This window comes from Carcharhinus amblyrhynchos, chromosome 8 (genome assembly GCF_965287045.1).
Source record: "Carcharhinus amblyrhynchos chromosome 8, sCarAmb.v2.hapA, whole genome shotgun sequence".
NCBI classification, from domain to species: domain Eukaryota; kingdom Metazoa; phylum Chordata; class Chondrichthyes; order Carcharhiniformes; family Carcharhinidae; genus Carcharhinus; species Carcharhinus amblyrhynchos.
The window spans coordinates 6,379,212-6,401,742 of record NC_137331.1 but is presented as its reverse complement, the minus strand read 5'-3'; the positions used below and the strand labels follow the sequence as shown (position 1 = coordinate 6,401,742).

The 22,531-nt window shown below is 39.4% G+C and overlaps 1 protein-coding gene across 1 annotated transcript in view; it reads right to left on the bottom strand.

Moving 5' to 3' along the window:
- The window catches only part of mal2 (mal, T cell differentiation protein 2), a 38,193-nt gene that overhangs the window by 4,254 nt on the left and 11,408 nt on the right, over window positions 1-22,531 (bottom strand). Inside the window, exon 3 of the mRNA XM_080193585.1 lies at window positions 6,326-6,490. Within this exon, the coding sequence (XP_080049711.1) occupies window positions 6,326-6,490 (165 nt within the window). The remainder of the gene's footprint in view (window positions 1-6,325; window positions 6,491-22,531) is intronic.

Below are 22,531 nucleotides of genomic sequence, written 5' to 3'. Positions count from 1 at the left end.
ACGTTAGTGGACTCTGCAGCGCGCGCACAGAGTGTGGGAGATTCATTGAAAATCCCACTGAAAAAAAAACCAGCGTGATTTCCTCCAGGTTTTCTGTGAATTCTATTCTTAGTGCATCACACACAAGAATCATTTCACTGTGTTGGAAAGCGGTGAGTGATGGTTCCACTTGGAGTGCAGTCATTGTCAGGTTCACAGCAGTAGGAACAGAAGAACAATAGTGGAAGGGTGCTGACAGGTGTTTCTGCAGCTGCAGACATTACTCAGATGGTGTTTTGCCTCCCTGGTTTCAAGGTAAGGATGTCACTCCATGGCCGCAAGGCATCCTGATGGAAAAGGCTGAACAGTCAAAAGGTCATGGATCACATTGCTACCAATGACAGGAAGAAAAGAGGGATGAGGAAAAGAGGAATTTGGGGAAGCAGGTAGCAGATTGAAAAGCATGACCTTAGTGGCTGTAATCTCTGGATTACTCCCCATGCCACGGGCTAATGAGTATAGGAATAAGAGGACAGAACAGATCAATGTGTGGATGGAGGGCTTTGGTTTACTGAATTACTGGGGAAGTAGGAACTGTACAAGTCAGACAGGTTCTACCTGAACTGGAAGAGGGCCAACATCCTTGCGGAGAGGTATGATAGTGCTGTTAGGAGGAGTTTAAACTAATTTGGCACGGCAAAGATTACAAACTGGATATACAGTACGGAGTGATGCACAGCCAAATATAGAAAAACCAAATCCATTTGGAAGGCAGAGCAAAGATAGACATGTTCGGGCACAAGGGAACATGGCAAGACTGGATAGCATTTATCTCAATGCAAGGAGTCTTATGGGCAAGGCTGATAAACAGAGTATTGATTATCACATGGGCGAATGATACTCTTGCTGTTACAAGAGAATGGTTGAGGGAGGGGCGGGATTGGCAGCTCAGCATTCTTGGGTATAGAATCGTCAGACAAGACGAGATGAATCTAAGAGGTGGCATCGCAATATTGAACAAGGAGTCAATTAATTCAATGCGGTATGCTGTGATATCTTAGACTCATGGGTGGAGGGTAAAAACCAAGAGGGCAGTCACAGTGTTATAGATCCCAAACAGTCAGGGCCAGATAGAACAGCAGATGTGTAGGCAAATCTCAAATGTAAAAATAATAGGGCAATAATCGTAATCGGATTTCAGCTTCCCCAATATTAATCAAAATAGGCAAAGTGCTAAAGACTTAGAGGGGGCAGAATTCTTGAAGTGTATCCAGAAGAACTTTTAGAGCTGGCACGTAAAAAGTCTGCAAGAGAGGGGGTGGTATGGGACCTAATTTTAGGGAATGAATTGGGCAGGTTGTAGAATGTCAGTGGGAGTGCACTTCGTGACAGTGATCATAACTCGATAAGGTTCAAAGAAGTTATGGAAAAAAAAGAGCAGAAATAAAAGGTGCTAATTGGGGGAAGGCTGATTTTATGATAGGATCTGACTAATGTGGACTGTGAGCAGCAACTTGTAGGAAAATGCACATCAGAGCAGTGGGAGTCGTACAGGGCCAACATTGCCTTGTAAAGGCAAGGGTGGAACCAAAATACTCAGAGACCTGGTTTCAAGGGATATAAAGGATTAGATGAGGAAAATAAGGGATATTTATGATAGATACTGGAGACTCACAGTGGATGTCCTAGTGTAACGAAAGTGCTGGGGGTACTTAAAAATGAGGGGGAAGAGGAGGCATGAAAAAACACTGGCGGGCAAAATAAAGGAAATAAAATCTTAAAAAGGTGTTTTAAGTTATAATTGAGGACAAAAGGGTAAACAGGGAAAGAGTAGAGCCCATGATAGACCAAAGTTGCAGTGTGTGCAGAGCTGAAAGATAGTTTTAGCCAGCATAAAAGTGGATAAATTCCCAGGCTGAGATGAGATATATCCTAGCTTGCCTTGTGAGGCAAGGGAGGAGATTGCAATGGCTCCGATGCTATTTTTCAAATTCTCTCTGGCAACAGGAGAAGCCAGAGGACTGGAGGACAGCTAATGTGGTACCATTATTCAGCAGAAGTAGGAAAAACACAGCCAATTGAGACTAACATCAGGGATAGAGAAATTAATGGGAAAAAATCCGAGAATCAATCTCCACTTGAAGAGGCAGTGGTTAATCAAGGATAGCCACCATGGTTTTGCCAGGGAAAGATTTGAGGAAAAACATTTTCAACCAGAGGGTGGCCAGAATCTGGATCTTACTGCCTGAAAAGGGTAGTAGAAGCAGGAACCCTTAACATTTAAAAAGCATTTAGATGAGCACTTGAAAAGCCATAGTATACAAGGCAACAGACTAAGTGCTGGATAATGGAATTAAAAAGGTGTTTGTTGGCCTGCACTGACATAATGGGCCAAAGGGCAACTGACAGGTACACTCCTCTCATCCTGGTCATAACATGTTCCTCATGATACTCCTATTCAGCTGAAGAGCAACACAATGACAATAGGAGAGAGAGCTTGAAGTTCAACGCTAGAATGTCTCACATGCACTGTCCTGGTTTACCAAATCCTCCTCACCTGCTTCAAGCTATCCATTTCATTGCTGATGCTGGAATTGGGGATCAGTTGTGCATTCTGGTTAATTTTTGGACTTTTTGCACATTTGGTCGGGAAGCAAAATAAACATTTCAGTTTGTTTATATTCAACAGACCAGTGTGACCTATCATCTTCACAAATTACTGGAAGTTTTGTCAAACAAGCAAGTTATTTCTTGTCAGGTTAAACAAAACTAATTCTTACTCATCGACAGACCTCCTTCATACCTTGCATACATTTTCTACAGGGTCCAATTTGCATCTTGCGTTCAAAGTACTTTAGCTCTAATCTTTTACAAAGGCTCACATACTTTATTCAGAGGTACTCTTCCTTCCACCTGCCTCCATACCACCAAGGTTCTTTCCTTCCAATTCCACGTTCTATTTCTCTTCCTTGGAAGAACAGTCTTCACTATATTTACCATAAAACACTCTTCACTAGGAGGGGACTTTCTGCTTTATGTTGGGGGCTGGAATTTTTGATGTGACTGAAAATATTCAAGTGCTGTTACTCACAATGAGATGCAAGAAGTCCATTCAGCATTACGTGGGAACTATTAAGTGAGACCTTAACCAGCAATAAGTTTGGATTAGAGAGCACAGAGGGAGATGCCTTGCTCCCCTCTTCGACCCAAATCCACACTTTCCATAGCTCAAATGTTCTGGCCCAAACAGGAGACTGATATTTACATACAATGCTGAAACTGGCCATGGCTCGGATCCTGTCACTACACGAGAAAGGCTCGGGCAAAAGCAAACATTATCGCATAAAATAAGAGTTCATGATGTAGGGGATACTTTAGCATGGACATGGTATTGGTGAAGTAAAGTAAGGATAAATAGCCATTTTCAGGTTGGCAGAATATAATTAGTGGAGTATCTACATCAATGACTTGGATGAAGGAACAAAATGTATAGCAGCTAAATCAGCAGATAGGTGGAAAAACAAATTTGTCAAGAGGACATAAGGAGTCTACAGATGGATATAGATAGGGTTAAGCAAGTCAGCGAATATTTGGCAGATGCTGTATAATGTGGGAAATGTGAACTTGTCAGCTTGGGCAGGTGGAATAGAAAAGATCGTTTAAATTGAGAGACTGCAGACGTTTTATGGACAAAACTAGGACTAGGAGACAATTTTAGGATGAGGTCTCCCATTTAGGTAGAGAGATGATGGTTAGCCTTCTCAGAGCAGTGAAGGTTGGGTAACTGCAGATGTTCAAGGCTGAGTTAGACAGATTTATGATTGACAAAGGAGCGTTATGGGAGGGCAGTCAGGAAAGCGGAGTTGAGACCGCATTCAAATTAGTTACGTGGAAAAGCAGGCTCATGGGCCAACTGGCCTATACCTGCTCCCAATTCTTATTTTGATATGAATCAATTTTGTTTCATAATCTATTATTTTTCTTAGATTGTTCCATACTTGTAGACATCGATGCAAAGAGTGATTGAAATAGATAGTTACTTTGTACAGGTCCCAAACAATAACCTAATTGTTAACCATGTCTGGTCACTTAAGGTGCTAGATGTCTCCTGGTATCGACAAAATTCTTTGAAAGAAAACTTTTAAAAGAATCAACAAAGACATTTGAGTTTGATCGGCAACACTAGGTTTCAAGCACTGAATGGTTCTTGTGGTCAAAGGGACTTTGTGCTTTTATATCAAAGTTGGCTGGTGGACAATTTTTTTTTTAAAGTGTGTGATTGAAATACTAATTGTACATTCAGTAGTGTTTACATTCCACCTATCACTGAATAAAAAGTAATTTACAAACCAAATTACATCACACTTACTATCAATTTGCCACACCCAAGAGATTAAAAGAATTATGTATGCTTATGATATCATGATCACTTCAGTTTTGTTACATAATCGACTTCTGCTATCACACTACCAAATTCAGGGCAGAGTCAACTTTTGTGGAAGAAAAAAGGCATATAGACTCACCTGACAGTACTAAACCTGGTAAGAAGTCTCACAACACCAGGTTAAAGTCCAACCAATTTATTTGATAGTAAAAATAGTTTACTATCAAATAAATTGGTTGGACTTTAACCTGGTGTTGCGAGACCTCAGTGTGTTTACCCCAGTCCAACGCCAGCATCTCCACATCATCAGTACTAAACCTGGGCAGACACTGCAAGAACATCTAGCTCAGCAAACCGATCATAGTGAATTTGCAATTTGTTGGCACTCCTTTGGAGGTCATGTTCTACCTGGTAATTTCTGCTTAACATATTGGGAAAATAACTTTTTTTTTTACAAAAATGAAACTTGCAATCCCAGACTGTCCCCAGATTACAAATTTTACCTGCAACCCAAAGGCTAAAACAACCTTTTCGTTTATTAACAGTTGAATTGGCACTGGAAGACAAGTGCCAAGCTGCAACTCAATGGGTCTTTGTTCAGATTTCCTGAATATGGTTTTCATGAAAATGCTTTGTAATTAAATAAAAATGTGGCTGTTGGAAAGCGATACTTCCTTGAACATTTAAAACATTTGTCTGCAAATAAATTATACAAGAACACAGCAGCTAGGATTGAGTTGAGTTTTACTAAGCGCGAGAGCAGATTTACAGAACTATTCTGCACTTGAAAAATCAGACATTAACCTATTTTGGCAAATAGGATAAGAGAATTAATCTTCAATTCAAGGGATTATTTGATTAGAACATTCAAATATCTTCATAATTCTGACAAATAAATATTCTATTAGTTGTGTTAAAGCCTCGTTTCAACATCAGTCTCAAATAGTCACTTGGTAACAGAGCATTGCTTAAAAAAAGGCAGTGTTGATATCACACTAACAGACACAAAAATACCAAATCTCAAAAGGAACAATCATTTACACTGCTTGAGAAAGTGTATTAATTAGTTGGCAAATGGATTGATTGCTACTAATGTTGCCATGGAGAATGCACCAGAGAACAGTTAACTGCCAAGCTTTTGACTAAATTAAAGTCAGGCAAGTCAACTCTGATCAACGCATTACCGTGAGGGACAAACCAGGGAATAGCTGTCTCAAGCTTCTGTTTATAATACGTACAATACACGGACATGATCTTTTTGTTTGCAATGGACAGGGCATGGGTGCAAATACACGTAGTTTCCAGCATGCACAAGTGAGCCACGTTGCTGACCTGATTGATAATCTTAAAGTGCTTATTAGTCTAATCCTTAGCACAATAAGGATTGTTTAATAAAACACTTTTAATCACATCAAATGTTGGACAATATGTTCTGAGCTTTGTAAGCACAGGCAGGTTGAGTATGGCCCATACTTTGCTCACTTCGAACCGCTGAAGGGACACGCGTTTGATGTAATCGACCACTCGTGACAAAACGTATCCTCTTTGGGAACTGGTGTTCTTGATCTGTCACAATGGGTACAGTGTGAAAATTTTCAACGGGATGTCGCTTTTTCAGCGATTTCTTAATTGCAGAATAAAACAGCTCAGAGAATTTTTTCATACTGGATTCTGATGTTCAATCAGTAAACAGAGCTCAGGGATTTCCAAACAGCTACAGTTGCATTGTCCTATCGTTGTCTTATAGGCAAACTTGAAGTGACTTTAAAAAAAGGGTCCCCCCAAGTTTAAGAATCTCAGCAGTAGTCAAATATTACAGATGTGCTCCAAACACTTCCCATGATAAAAAAAAACAAGATTTGGGTGTTATATATTCTTTGAAAGTTAGTTTATAATTAGATTAATTCTTAAAAATTAACACTACATTGTATTGCATTAAACATGAAAAGAAAAAAAACTTACCGTAGCAGCAACATTTATACTGTACTGCCGAAAATCTAGAACTGTTACAAAAATAACTGCAGTTGCATTGATGGACTCGCGTTCTGCAGCTCCAGCTGTTGCTGCAGCTTCAAGGACTGATGCTCCAAAGTAGAATACAAAGGCAATAAAATGGTAGACAAAATCCTGTAATTAAAAAAAAAGTGACCATTATAAACAGTACTCAGGCTTAAAAAGAAATCAGTACATTATTTACTTTGAAATCTTACCACATAACCCAGCAATTACGCAAAAGTAGTTTGTCAATCTTAGCTTATTAATAGTGGTTGATTAGAAGGTTTTGCAAACATAAGAATTCTATATTAAATCTTATACATGCAAAAACTGAGAGAAACATCCAGCATGGAATGGAATCATAAATTCAATGGCTGCTCAGGCACAAGTGGCCTGAATTCCAAACGTCAAAAAACAAACACCTTCTGGTTCCCTTCATAACTTAGTTGGTTAGGGCAAAGAATTGATGAGTCGTTCTTCAGCATGGTCCCAGGTTTAACCTTTGCTTTTCCAGAATTCTCAACCATAATGGCACTGTATTTAGCATCAGTACCTCTGGGTTAGAGAACAAGGTTGCCATTGCCAAAGGCCGTCTATCCACTGATGAGGTAGGTATGTGGGTCAATAGCAGACTGGTTCAGGCTTATTAATAACATACCTTTAACTGATTAGCCTAGTTACTTAGAGGCAACCGCCAATTCAATAAGGTGGAAAGAGCAACTATGAAACCATATCCAATAAGGAGCCATGCCCTGCAGGAAGTCAATGCTTTCAGGAGACACAGGAGAACATTTACAAGAGTCTTCCTTTATTTTCAAGGTGAAATTATCATTTCAGAAAAGTATTAACCTCCAGTTAGACTCCTGCGTAACTCTGGAAACTGACATGTAATATTAGAGAAAAATATAAATTAACTGTGTTGACTTGACTTGTAGAAATAACGAGGCTGGTTGTCATTTAAAATTAGAGTGTGGAGAAGGATTGCACACAAGGTGAAGCAATGAAGAATCAAACTTAAAAATTTGTATTGCCTAGTTGAGGAAAACAAATGTCTAAATACTCAGTTGACTGATGGAAAAGAATCCATAAGATTCCTTGCCTATGGTTTCTTGATCTTCGTAAAATTGATTTAGTACTTTGGAAACTCAAGAACAGCTTCGTTCCTGCTGCCATTAGACTTCTGAGTGGACCTATCTCACATTAAGTTGATCTTTCTCTACACTCTGGCAATGACTAACACTACATTCTGCACTCTCCCCATTCCTTCTCCATGTATGGTAATGCTTTGTCTATATAGCGCACAAGAAACAATACTTTTCACTGTATACCAATAATTGACAATAAACTTTCATAAACCAGGCATCATTTACATGTTCCTTAGCTGTTCTGAGTCAAGGTGTTTTAAATAAGCAAAAGTAGACTCAGCACATTCCAATTTTCTTTCTCACATTTGCACGGATATGATTCTGTTTGGGCCTCTTATTGTTTAAGTGCAGTTGCAATCACAGATTATGGATGCAGACACCAAGAACAGAAAAACTGATTGGTGAACAAATATGATGGAACCAAAATATCTTTCGTCATGGACAATGCAAGAATATTTTCCACTAGAGCTGAGCAGTTCCCATGAGATAAAGTAAGTAAATTTTGGTTGGTGTTTAAACCTTTTGTCATTGGGCCCGTTTGTAGCTGCATGCTTCAGTTAATCCTTTTGATCAAATACAGCAGGAAATCTCGATTTTGATTTAATTTCAAAAGACTTTACTTTGTTTGATGACTCCCAAAACAACAACTTGCATTTATATGGTGCCTTTATCACAACCATTTCCAAGGCATAAGGTATATAGACACCTTCTCCAAAGCTGGAAGAAATATGGAGAGGTGAGCAAAACCTTGGTTGAACAGTTGAGTTTCAGAAGATTTGCAAAAGGATGGAAGCTGCAGGATGAAGACGCTGAGGGAGAGAATTGCATTAGATCAGCCTAAATGAATGAAAGCCAAAGGTGGATCAAGGCTGGTGTTGAGGTAGCTGGTGACTAATGCTGTAGGGCAGAACCGAAGAATTGGGAGTTAAGTTTATTTATTAGTGTCACAAAGAGGCTGACATTAACACTGCAATAATCCCCAGTTGCCACACTCCAGCACCTGTTCAGGTACACAAAGGTACAGCATATCTGAAAGACTGTGGGGGGGGGAAACTGGAGCACTCGGAGGAAACCCACGCAGACACAGGGAGAGCATGCAGACTCCACACAGTGACCCAAGCTGGGAATTGAACCTGGGTCCCTGGCCACTGCACCACCCCTTCAGCAGAGGTGGGGGAACAAAGTTTGTTTTAAGATGTTGCACAGAAGGATCAGGTGACAAGTCAAAGAAAAGTTAGAGACAAAGGCAAGGATTTTAAGTTTGTGGATTTGGGTAGCCAGGAGCCAATGCAAATCAAGAAGAGTATAAGTGATAGTTGGATAGGGTCTTGGGTAAGCTGGTATTTATGGGCAGTGAAGGATTGGACTTGAGAAGATAGCGTCTTAGTGGATGAGTTAGGGAGTCTGAGGGCAGGCAGGGTTTCAGTAACAGTTGGATTCAGGTGCTGACAGAGCATTTTATGGAGACGGAAGTCAGCAGTTTTTGTTAATGGGGAGATACAAGGTGAACTTCCCAGTTCAGCCCAAAGGCAATGATCAGGGAGAGGCAATTGAGTCAATGCAAAGTCAGCAGAGCTTGTGTTAAGAGCCAAAGATTGCAAGCTTGGTATTCCTTATAGTTAGTCAGAGAATAAGATTGAAGAGCAAGAGATTTCTAACTAATATCTTTGTAACTAGATGAATTGTTTGATTAATATCAAACGAGCTATGGCAACCACAATATTTCAGTCAATAATTTTTGAAAACATCTTTATTCCCGTCATAAGGGACCCAACTGTTATGATCGGCAAAAATTCTTCATATTCCTATGTTTAATTCCTGCTGGAGAAAACATGAGAAATATCATGCATACCACCCTAATAAAAGGAGGTTTATCAAGTGATTCCAAAAATCCTGACAACTCAGCCATCTGAATTGAAGGCATTTATTGCCCATCCCTAATTATCCATTTCAGAGGGCATTTGAGAGCTAATTGCATTGCTATGGATCTGGAATCACACGTACGCCAGACTTCTTTCCGTAAAGGGTATCTGTCAACCAAATCAGTTTTTTTTAAAACAATAGTTAACAATTGTTTTCTCTCTCAATTTCAGTTTTTTTTAAACTGAATCTGCTGTGGTGGGATTCAAACTCAGGTCCCCAGTGTATTATTATGGATCTCTGGATTACTATCACAGTGACAATATCACCATGCCATTGCCTCCTCTGATCTGATGTGGCCTTAACTCCACTTTCCTGCCTATTCCATCCAACTCATCCTTGAATATATTCAACTATTCAGGCTCCAGAGAATTCCAAGCATTCCATTTCAAATGGGATCCACTATTCTGAAACTATTCTAGATTAATCTAGAAAGGGAAACATTCTATTATTTACATTATCAAGCCCCGTCAGAATCTAACATATTTCAATATCATACCTCATTGATCTGAACTCCAGTGAGTATAACTCGCTCAATTTGCCTCATAAGACAACCCCTTCAAGCCAGCAATCAGCCTAGTGAATCTTCTCCAAACTGGAGAGTGAGGTGACCAAAAATGCACACAGTGTTCTAGGTACGATCTCAGCAACGTCCTTGTACAACAGTAGCAAGAATTCTCTTCTTCAAGAGTCCGCTGACGTGCCAATCTGGAGAATATCACGGATATGAAGTCGTATGAAATTACACAGGGTGGGATGAGGCCACGTCAGGACATGAAGTCAAAATCAGTTTGTTTGGGTGTAGGAAGAAAGTGCAGCTCAAGAACAAAAGGTAACGGGTGTGATGGATTTGCTATTGGAGGGGACAGTCATTTGTAGGTATTTGATATGTTGCAATCTGTAGAGGTTCTAGGTGAAAGTTCAACATGTTCATGGTTGGACAATGAGTCTTATGCCAGTGGAGGTAGGGGGAAGAGGTAGGCATTTTTAGAACTTAAAAATATGCAGTGTGGTTGACTGACCTGATGCATAGGAGGAAGCTGAAAATACTGACATTTAGCACTTCCAGGATTCGCATGAGGTGGCTGTCAGAGAAATAAGTGGGTCTAGACCAATCAAGCACAAATGATTATTACCAGCCTTTACATTTCTAGGTAATTTTAGTCACAAAAAAGTTGAATTTGGAAATACAGTCTCCCAGCAATGTTAAACATGTGAAACTTTAGGGGGTCATGGTTGTGTAATTCTCCAATGGCTAACTAGCAGACTAATCTAATACAAATGTAAATAAGTATTCCATTAAAAGATGTTTTTGAGTAATACCGAGCAAGATTGATTTAAAGAACATTGGACACAATCAATCTCAAATGATAAGTCAAACCTCTCATTCAAAAAGATCTTTGAATGATATGCATGAAGTTCAAGTAATGTAAAATAAAGCTAAACCAATATTTACTCAGACAGATGAGTACATTCATTCATTAAGCGAGAAAGTCATTTTGTGCATTAATTTCACAAGTTTATTTGTATCCTTAATGTTTTGACTCAGCAATCACACTCATGAAGTCACAGCAAAATTAATTAAAACATTTATTCAGCTTCTAGTCATATTATGGGATATTGCAATTCATACAAAATGACGACAGCGTGCTTTAAAAAAGTCACAAATCTGATGGGGTTTGGGAGCAGATTTTATGATGAAACAATGCTACAATCTTTAGCAGGGTTGTGGGGAATAGTCACTCCTGGCAGATGGCTGTGTTCCATTTGTTCTCTTTATAACTTTTATTCTAAAGCTAAATACTTAATCTTTGCAGCACTTCTAGCTAATGGGCATAAAAGGAAAATTTAGAGTCAGAATTTCAAATGAATATTTTTACATTATGTGATTGGTAGGTGCACATGAATATCCAACCCTAAACCATCAGATTCTCCAGTTTTTAGCAGGTACAGCTGAGGGGTTTTGGCAGTGGTTAGCAGAGAATAACCATTGTAAAGGGCAGACAAAAGCAGAAGACAGAAACTCTTTGGGATGATTAAGTCTTTAAATAGTAAGTCCTCAAGCTTTTTCTTAAAAAAAAACAAAAAAAACTTATCAAATTAACAATTTGTACCTTGTATTTTCAGAGCCCCATCATATGGATTGCTACAGTTGTACAGGGCAGTGGTGAGACCACATCTGGAGTACTGTGCATAGTTTTGGTCTCCTTATTTAAGAAAGGATATAAATACATTAGAATCAGTTCAGAAAAGATTTACTCAATTGATACCTGGGTTTGGGGATGGTGATCTCGGGGAAAGTTTGAACTAGCTGGGGCTGTATCTACTGGAGTTTAGAATAATGAAGAGCGATCTAATTGAAACATTAGATCACGATAACTTGACAAGGTGGATGCCGAAAAGATGTTTCCTCTTGTGGACACTTAAAAATAAGGGATCGCTCATTTAAGATGGGGATGAAGAGATTTTTTTTTCCACTGAGCCTCACAAGTCTTTGGAACTCTCTTCCCCAGAGGCAAGGTTGTTGACTATTTTTAAAGTTAGAGGCAGAAAGATTCCTGACCAACTAGGGAGTGAAAGGATCATCAGTGGTAGGCTGGAATCATAGGATCCCGACAGTGCAGAAGGTGGTCATCAGCCCGTGAAGCCTGCACTGACTTTCTGGCAGAGCATCTTACTTAGCCCACTCCCCACCCTCCCACCATAGCACCACACAATTACTCCACTATCCCCCCCTCTTACCTACACATCTTAAGACGCTAAGGGGCAATTTAGCATGCTCACCCACCTAACCTGCACATCTTTGGATTGTGGGAGGAAACCCACATAGACACGGAAAATGTGCAAACTCCACATAGTCATCCAAGGCTGGAATTGGACCAGAGTCTCTGGTGCTGTGAGGCAGCAATGCTAATCACTGTGCCACCCGAGCATTGAGGTTGCAAGCAGATCAACCATGATCTTATTGCCATTCATGGCAGAGCAAGCTTGAGGGGCTAAGTGGTCTACTCCTGCTACTAACTCATAAGTTACTCAAGCACATTACAGTAATTTTAGTGTAACAGTTGAACGATAAAACTTTCCATTTGACAAATAATTACTAGGCTGTTTTAAACTAAGTTCATGTAATTTTCCAAACAGTTCAGGATGTCTGAACTCAGCATCAAGAAGCAAACACCGAAACCTTGCGCATTCTAAATCCATTACTAAAATAGGGGTTTATGACACTAAATTATTCCAGACTTAGGAGTTTAATTAAAACAGAATTAACCACCTAATCTGCTAACAACCTTCACCAATAAACAAGGTGACAGAATGTGATAATTTATTTTCAGGAATTTTGAATTAGAATACTTCAGTTATTACAAAGATTTAGATTCAACCAAAGTATGATACTGTTTGGATGTTAAAAGGAACAGTTTTACAGAATCTCATCATCACATATTTACTGAATGTCCTTTCCCAGAAAGCAGGTTTAAAAACATTACCCATGGGGCCTACAGAGCTTGATATTAACACACTCCCAAACCTCATGAGAGCAATGATAGAGAGAGGAAGGTTAAAAATGTTAAAACGTACAATGTGACCACGTGTGCACCAACTGCCATTTTCACATTATTGGATTTTGTGGCTTGCAAGTTCCCCGTCATGGAGAGGTGGGACACTTCAACATTTGAACCAGGCTCCTAGTGCAATTAGGAGCCAGATTTAAATTCAATTTCCTTATGGGTTTTTCCAGGGTGCAGTGAAGCAGTTACAGCTCAAGAAGGTAAGTGCATTTTACAGTAATCCTTCTGCACCAGGGGGAAAAGAGCATTTCCCCACTCTTCAAGAAAGTCTTTGATAGATAGCCTATTGATTGCAGACATCCTGCATGAGCAATAGTCACTAGCTTCCCAACCTCAAGCCCTAATCTCCAGCTTCCTCAACTTCCGACTTCTAGGAACCACCCACAAGGTTCCCAAGCTGTCATCATCTGTTACACAATCACCTACAGGCTAGCCTCCATTGGCCAGCTGATATGTCAGAAAGAGAAAAAACATTGAGGTCCTGTCACAGCCTCAGTCATTAATCCTGGTCAATATACTTTAAATATCAATATTACACCTTTTCCTAATAAAATTATTAGATATGCATAATAGGTCCCCTACTATCCCTTCTCTAGTTTTTTTGTTTAAACATGCAGATGAAATCTGCCCAGACCAGGTTTATCCTGAGTTTATTCATTATTTTTAATATTTTAAACAGTTACATCATTTCTAATTTCATCTTCTGATGTCATGTCCACCTGATCCATCTCCCTGGTAACTGTTGAAGCAATTCAATTAATATTTCTACCCTGTTGATATTGTCGTCTGCATTTTTATCCTGGCCATCCCTTAGTGACCCTACTCTCAGCCTGACTTATCTCTGTTTCAATTATATGCCTGTAAAATATTTAATGTTCATTGGTAACAATTTTATCGTTCATCTTTGCCTTAATGCTTTTTAAACATCTCTCCCAAACTCTTTGTATTCTCCTCAGCGATGCTTTTCCCTGCCACTCATGTACTTAGCATGCGTCCCTTTATTTACCTTAAATTTTTGCCTACATCTTTGTTCATCCATGGTGTCTCATTAGTATTGTTTGCTCATTTCTTTTAATAGAATTTTTATAGACTCTGTTGAACACCATTTTAAATATTTCCCACTGCTGTTTGACAGTTTGCCAGTATTGTTGCCGATTTTATTTTCGTCAAATTTTATTCCCAACCCCCATCAAAAGTTACTTTTTCTCCAATCTAGTGTTCTGGTTTAATCGCACGCATCATTCTCAATTATTATTTTAAGTGTATATTATGACCATTATTACATGGATTTTTTTTTAACCTCTCTTATCTGCTCCAATCCATTTCCCCACACACTACCATTTAATCTTTAACAAAGAACAGAAAATGCTAGAAAATCTCAGCAGGTCTGACAGCATATGTGGAGAGAGAATTGAGCAAAGTTTTGAGTCAGGATTTATACTGTGAGGGGGACTGTAATTGATAGGGATGGCAGAGACAAAAAGACAAAGGAGCTGTAAATGGTGATGATAAAGGGTGCGAATGGCGGTGATAGTGTTCATTGAGAGATCGGAATGTGTAAATGGCAGAACAAAGGTGCAGAGTGTAGGGATGTGGCAGAAGACATTTATGGTCTTCTTTCACCATCTTCCTTCCATTATTAAGTGGTCTCTAGACTTCCCAATGAGTGTCAGTGATCTTTTAAAAATCTCTATCCACATGGATTATATTTCTTTCTTACTGATTGAACTGATAGTCACATCCTGGTTAAACCCTCAAGCATTCCCAGTAATTTCAGGGTCAGATTTTATGATTCTCTCACTACGACACCATGAAACCTGACATTTTAGGATCTGACCACCAGCAGCAGTCACAGCAGCACCAAAAAAACCTAGTGACTCAGATTATAACTGGTTGTTATCCTAGTTAAATCGTGGATAGTGATGAGAAAGCATACAAAACTCAATATTAAATTGAAACACTTAATTTACATTTCACCAAGCTCTAAAAAACAAGTGCAACGTCTATAGTTTAGTTTATTGGAGCATCCCTCTGCACAGTGAGCCCAAATAATGTAGCATTGGCTATGAAAAGCATCAAGGTGCAAAAGGTGGTTTGGTGTAAAATTGTAAGACCAGAGTTGGATTATGGACAGTGTTGGGTCCATTCATTTGTTTGAATAGGAAAGGGGACAGCACTGATGAGCTTTAAAATAGTTTCCTTTATTGAACAAAACTTAAAAATAATTTATAACATGACAGGAGTGAAAAGGAAAAGAAAAGCAAACTTGGAGACTGGCTTTGACTGCCGGTCCCTGTACTGAACTTGAACACACTGAGCGGATCTCAAAATAAACTGAAAACACACACGCTAAAATCCAAACTATATGTCAACCCTTATCTCATTGGAAATGTTTTCTGTAGGCTGTCTCAGTCTAGAAAAACATTCCTTGCAGCTGCTGTTACAAAAAGCTCGTTTGCCTGCATTATTTGCCTTTCAGGAATGCAGTCAATTTTTAGCTAATCTTTAGCCTTCTGATTCCAGATGTAGTCGCGTAGGAAGAGTTAGTTGCAGAGGCAGAAACACTAAATTGAAGCCTTTGTGCAGACTGAAGCAAACAAAGCTCAGTAGACATAGGACCTCTCACTTTCAGGCTTCACATTGTAGAAACGATACTACTTGGTGTGAAGAAATAGTAACAAAGACTTTTGTTTGAGCAGTTTTCATCAGAATAAATGGTGATTTAATAAGTGTTTAAAATTAAGGGAGAAAAGGGGCTTGGCAGATCAAAGCAGAATGCAAAAGTGGTCCATAATTAGGATTGTCAGTTCCAGTTTGACATACTCCTGGAGATCATATGGCATTCAGATGACAATTTTCTTACCAATTGTCTGAGGGGTCTTCCCTTAGGCCCTGCTCAATGCCCTGTGCCTGGCTGGCAGTGACCCCTGCCCCTGATCACCTGAGGTGGGGGCACAATGGCCTCCTGACCGCAGGCAAGACCATCACAACAGGTCCTCATTGCTGGGTCTATACATGATCCTCACCAAGTGAGGCCATTACACCAAGTGAGCCTGGACAGTTCCATCCTGGGCTCACTTAACATATTAAAACAAAGAGCTGATGCGAGGTTGATCACACCAACAATCCAGGGCCAGTAATACCAGAGGCAAGAAACCAGGTACAAACCTGGTTTTTCACACCTCTTGCGGTTTCACTGGCTCACCACACCCATCAACTAGCATGAAGAGCTGGTAATATCACCCTATTAGTCTTCTGACAAAACAAATACAATAAAGCTTTGTTCTGATGAGATGCATTTAGAGATTAACACAAGACAAGACAATTCAATGTTTCCACATCATCAACTTCAAAAAGAATCAAGTAAATACCATTAACTCAACACAAGCAGCCTCTGATATTTTCCATACAATTTTAACTGTCCCAGCCATAAAAAAAAACATGAGTTAATTCACTGGCTTCCATTCCCCACCACTGAAGGACAGCATCAGGGTAGTGAATTTCAGTCACGAGTGCCAGCAAAAACTGCCTGACTCCGATAATAAAACAAACTGTACAACAGTTCACATTATAGGGTGATAGGCATGGTAAATGTATTATAGATAAACGGCTCCAAGTCAAAGTACCTCTTATTCTTTAATTATTTTTCCATGTGTCACCCAATTACCTGAAGCCACTTGCAATGAAATCCCTAGTTCAATTCCTGCTCAGTATTTAGTTAGTTGATCTGAGGCAACAGTGAGTTTTCATTGCATCTATTGCTTCATGAAAATTCAGTCATGGGAACTTCACACATTTCTGATGAGTAATGACTAATGTGCGTTTACCAAGGGAAAAACACACTATTTACCAAGTAAAATCAATTCAAAAAGGTTAAGTTAACATTTGTGTTCCCCTCACCAAGTTTCTTCCCTACACATAGTCTGAACTACCACTACTCAGGCATTATCCTGAGCTAGCATTCCTTATGCATTTGCTAGGACTGTAAAAGTAAGCCACTAGCATTAGACAATTTGACTGCAGGGGGCATCACAGACAAGTCAGATCCTGCCCATTTCCAGGAGTGGTTGCTGGATAAAGATCAGGACAAAATACCATGATGAGTCATTCAGAAAACTTTAGACAATAGACCAATGTTAAAAACATCACATCTGGTTCAGATGACTCTGTAGGTAAACACTCCTTGGTGCAGTATAAGGAGCAAAAAAAAAGGTATAACGTTCAATCCATAATTCAAATGTTCATAATTTTGGGCAGGTACAACTGGGCTCAACATCAGTCTGTACTGAGTGGAAAAGAGGGAATTGGAAACAAATTTAAGCTGAAACCTTGCTCATAGTTATTCACTAACATCTGTCAGAAATGAATAGTCGCAATGGATCTTGAACAAGGGTAGCATTGAGTGCATTTATGATCCTCCTCAAATGACATCTATGACCAAGTGAGAATCTCATTGGGTCATAGGTCTCCAGGCATCCATGGAATTACACCAACATGAATCAGCATATTTAAGTTCTGGTTCAACTTCAAATGTGTCTAGTTCTTGGCACTATTCTTTGGAAAGGAAGTGAAAACTTTGAAAGAAATTGAGAAAGAAATTGATGAATCAGTTAGTACCATTCTCAATTACTTTCAAATCTTTCACCTACTTCCTAAAGTACAGCACCCAGAATTAGACACATACTTGAGGTTGAATCAGAGTTTTATAATGTTTCACCATCACGTCCCTGCTCTTTTGCTGTTTACAAAAGCCCAGGAACTCGTAAGCCTTTTTACCCACTTCTCAGCTTGCCAAGTCACCGTCAACTTGAGCAAATATATTCCCAGGTCTGCACTCCTGATCTCCGTTAGAATTCTATCCTTTAGTTTTTATTGTTTCTCCTCATTCTTTGGACTAAAATCCATCACTTCAGACTCTTCTGCATTAAATGACATGTTACACATGGGTCCTTTCCACCAGACTATTGCTTCTTGAAGTCTAACATTATCCTCTTCACAATACTTCAAAACGTTGTGTCATCTGTGACCTGAAGTCTAGGCCATTAATATATATTAAGGAAAGTTGTGGTGCTGGTAGTCCACTGGGAAACTTTGCTGTTTATCTTCCTCCAGTCTGAAAAATGGTTTGCCATTGCTCAGCCTACTGTCACTCAGCTAATTTTATATCCATGTTGCCATTGTCCTGTTTATTCCATGGGCCTCATCTACAGGTCTTTTGTATGGGACTTTATCAGGAGTCCTTTGGAAGTTTATGTACATGTCAACCACATTGCCCTCGCTAATACTGTTATTGTGTCAAAAACCCAAGTTAGACATGATTTTCCTTAAACAAGTCTGTACAGGATGTCCTTAATTAATCTGGCCTTGTCCAAGCAGCTGTTAAACAAAAAACTTTTTCCTAAAACAAAATTAAGTAATAATCTCAACCTTAAGCTAGGTTAAACTGACTACTTGTAGTTGCTGGGTTTGTCCTTGCACTTTAAAAAAATTCTTGCATTTCTTTAGTCCTCTGGCACCGCCCATTCCTATCTAAAGATGATTGGAAGATTATGGCCCAATGCTCCTGCAATTTCCACACTTCTGTGAGCATCGATAGATGCAGCTCATCAGGTCCTGATGACTTACATTCAATTACAGCCAGTATTTCAAATATTTCATCTGTCAACTTTTAGCTTAGTAAGAAGTCTCAATGCCAGGTTAAAGACCAACCAAGTTTATTTCATCCCAGAGTACTAAGAAAGTGGCCCTGGAAACAGTAGATCCATTGGATATCATTTATTTGGACTGTCAGAAGGCTTTGACAAAGTCTCACATAACAGTCTACTACGTAAAGTTAAAGCACATGGGATTATAGGTAATGTCTTGCGATGGATAGAAAGCTGGTTCGCAGATATGAAGCAGAGTTAGCAAAAATGGATCATTTTCTGACTGGCAGTCAGTGACTAGAGGGGTTCCACAGCGATCTGTGCTAGAACCCCAAAAGTACACATTATATATTAATGATTCGGAAAAGGCAACTGAATGTATTCTCTAAATTTGCAATAATACAAAGATAGATGGGAGGGTGAGCTGTGAAGAGGATGCAGAGATGATTTGGACAGGGTTGTGTGTGGGCATATGCAAGGCAAATGTATATATTTAATTAGATTTATTATTGTCACATTATAGTGAAAAATATTGTTTCTTGCATGCTATACAAAGCACACTGTTCACAGAGAAGGAAATAATAAAAATAATATGGATAAACAAGGTTATCCACTTTGGTAGCACTAATAGATTATTTGAATGGATCTAAATTGAGAGTGTGAATACTCAGCGAGACCTTGATGATGCATGCATACTTTCAGCGTTGATGCGCAAGTACATCAGGCAAGAAGGTGACAAATGGTATGTTGGCTTCATAGTGAAAGGATTTGAGTATAGGGATGTTCTGCTGCAATTGTATAGGGCATTGGTGAAGCCACACCTGGGGTAGTGTGTGCAGTTTTGGTGCCCTTATCTGAGGAAAGATGTTCTTGCTATAGAGGGAATACAACGAAGGTTTACCAGGTTGATCCCTGGGATGGCAGATCTGTCAGAAGAGGAGAGGCCAAGTCGGTTAAGATTAGTTTCACTGGAGTTTAGAAGAGTGAGAGGGGATCTCAGAAAATTATAAAAATCTAACAGGGTTATTTATACAGGAGAGATTCAGAAAGAATGTTCCCAATGGTGGGGGAGTTCCAGAACTAGGGGTCATAGTTTGAGGATAAGGGGCAAACCTTTTAGAACTGAGGTGAGGAGAAATTTCTTTGCCCAGAGGGTGGTGAATATGTGGAATTCACTACCACAGAATGTAGCTGAGGCCAAAACATTCTCTAATTTCAAGAAAAAAAGATAGTTAATGGGCTAAACGGGTCAATTTAAGACAACATCAACCTAGACTGCAAACTGGTCAATTATTTGCTGAATGTTCACCTGAAGGTGATGGGAGAATTCATCATGCAAATAATGCACATAGAAATTCTTGAAATTCCCCCTTAAGGTACTAGTCTGTTACAGTCTTTTATCTCAGATCTTATTTCATTTCCCCCTCCGAACTTGCTATATTCAGCCTGGTTCTCAGTTTTGGTTATCTGTCACACTGTTCTGCTTCATCTCACTCTCCATCTCTTTCTTCATCCGGGGAGCTCTGGCTTTGATTGATCTACCTTTCCCATCATTGGAATGTATCACCATAGTACCCAAACCATCTCCTCTTTAAAAGGCAGCCTACGGTTCCACATCAGTTTTGCCTGCTAATCTTTCATTTGAATTTACTCCGGGGCAGCTGTATTCTCAACTCATCGGAATCCACCTTCCTCCGTTAAAGTATTTTTATTCTCGATTGCTTCTTGTCCCTTTCCATAGCCTACCCAAACATTATAATACCAAGATCACCAAGTACCTTCAATGTTTCTGACTGATGTCATTCACTCAACCCACTTCATTGACCAGTGTCCCAGCAATTCCTTCTTCATTGGATCAGAAAGTGCTAAAATCGAGAAAATTCCCCTGAACGCACTTCAGAAATTATTCTTCCCCTCTACCAACTGGGATAGCACTACTGTAATTAGAGTCCCATATTATCACTACTCTTAAGTTTTTGCCCCTCTGCAATTTTCTCCTCGATATCTTTCCCAATAGTTAGTAGTTGACAGATTACATTCAATAGTCAAACAGCATCTCTATTTTCCTCAGTTCTAATCAGATTCTGCCCTTGACCACTCTGGGACACCCGCAATCTCCAACATTGTTGTATACACTTTAATTACTACTGCCACCTCTCCTCCTCCATTTCCTGAAGGTCTTTCTTGAACATCTTGTATCTAGGGATATTTACTATATAGTTCTTCTGCAGTTTGAGCTGGGTCTCCATTATCCCCTAAACACCCCATTCCCATGTGATTGTATGCATCTGCAGCTTACAAACTTTATCACATGCATTTATATACATGTACTGCAAACCCAAATTTGATCTTAATGTATTTCCTCTATTTGCTTCTTCCAATCCTAAGTGCAATGTGTCTCCTTTCCCTTCCCACAGTCAACTTAGTTTAAAACTTAAATGGCACGAGCAAAGCATCCCACAGGATATTGGTCCCAGCCCCATAGAGATGCAAGCCACCTACTCTGGATGGGTCCCACCACAAAGAAATGGTCCCAACACCTCAGGAATTTATAGCCCTCCCCACCCCTGCACCACATCTCCAACCATGCATTAATCTGCCCTATCCTCCTATTTTTGCATTCACTAGAACATGGCATTGGAGCGATCTAGAGGTTACCATCTTTGAAGTCAAGTTTGCTGGCCTCCTTCCCAAAACTTGACCGCACCCCTTTTATTGCCTGTTTTTGGTGCCGTGTGCTCAGTAACACCTTTGTCCCTGACACCAGGGAGACAACATAACATCTTGATTCTGCAATCGCAGAAAGGCCTCACAGCGAGAATAACAGACCACTGAAAATTGACAAGTATCAATAAATGAAAATTTATTGCAAAAGCAAAATACTGCAGATGGAAATCTGAAATATAAACAGAATTCTGGAAATACTCAGGTCAGGCTGAATCTATGGGAGAGAAACAGTAAACAATCATGGCCTTTTATCAATACACGAGTGTTTCTTTCTCTAATGATACGACCCGAACTGCAAAGCATTTCCACAATTCCTTGTTTTTAATTTCAGATTTCCAACATCTGCAGTGTTTTGCACACATATACCCATGGACTTTAAGCAAAATAAGAAAAGCTGTGGTGAAAAGACAGAAAATGGAGTGCAGAGTTAACAAATACACGATTTTTAAGCTCGCATGATTTTTGCAATGTGTATACTTAAAAACTGAACTTCAATAGACAAGAGAATCTCAATGAGGCGTTGACATGACACTACATGCAGTAAACCCATACAATTTAAATACAAAGACTGCACGAGTAACCACTTTCTCTGCCTGGCAATATTTATTTCAGGAAGCAACAGGAAACAGGATACACCAGTTTAAGAAATGGCAAAGTACAGCTAGAATTCAATCTACAGCAAGAAAATTAATGGCTCAGATTCTGTAGTCAGCAGTGAAAGTACGTTCTACTCATATTTGGCCACAAACTTCATAAACCTCTGAGCAAGCAAGGGTGACAACTGAGGATATCTGGTGAGGTAGAACAAGGTGACCAGTAGCATGCCTTTCCAACCAGATTGAAGAATCCTCAATGAGATGCACAGAGTCTAATTCAGGCAATAATATTTAATTCAATGCAAAAGTCTTGTGATTCCAAATAAACCTGTTGAGCTTCAATTTGGTGTTGAGACTTCTTACTAAGGTCATACCTGTGCTGTCTGCAAATTCAGCTGATTTTAAAAATGTGTTATTAGCTGTCAACTTGTTCCAAGCCCATAAATAGAATTGGAAAAGCAAGAAATATTTAAGAACGCGTTGGATGGTTAAAATTCACACCTATTCCATGTTATATTTTGTACAAGATTTTCCATAAACAAAAAACATTTTTTTTTCAATAAATCCACAA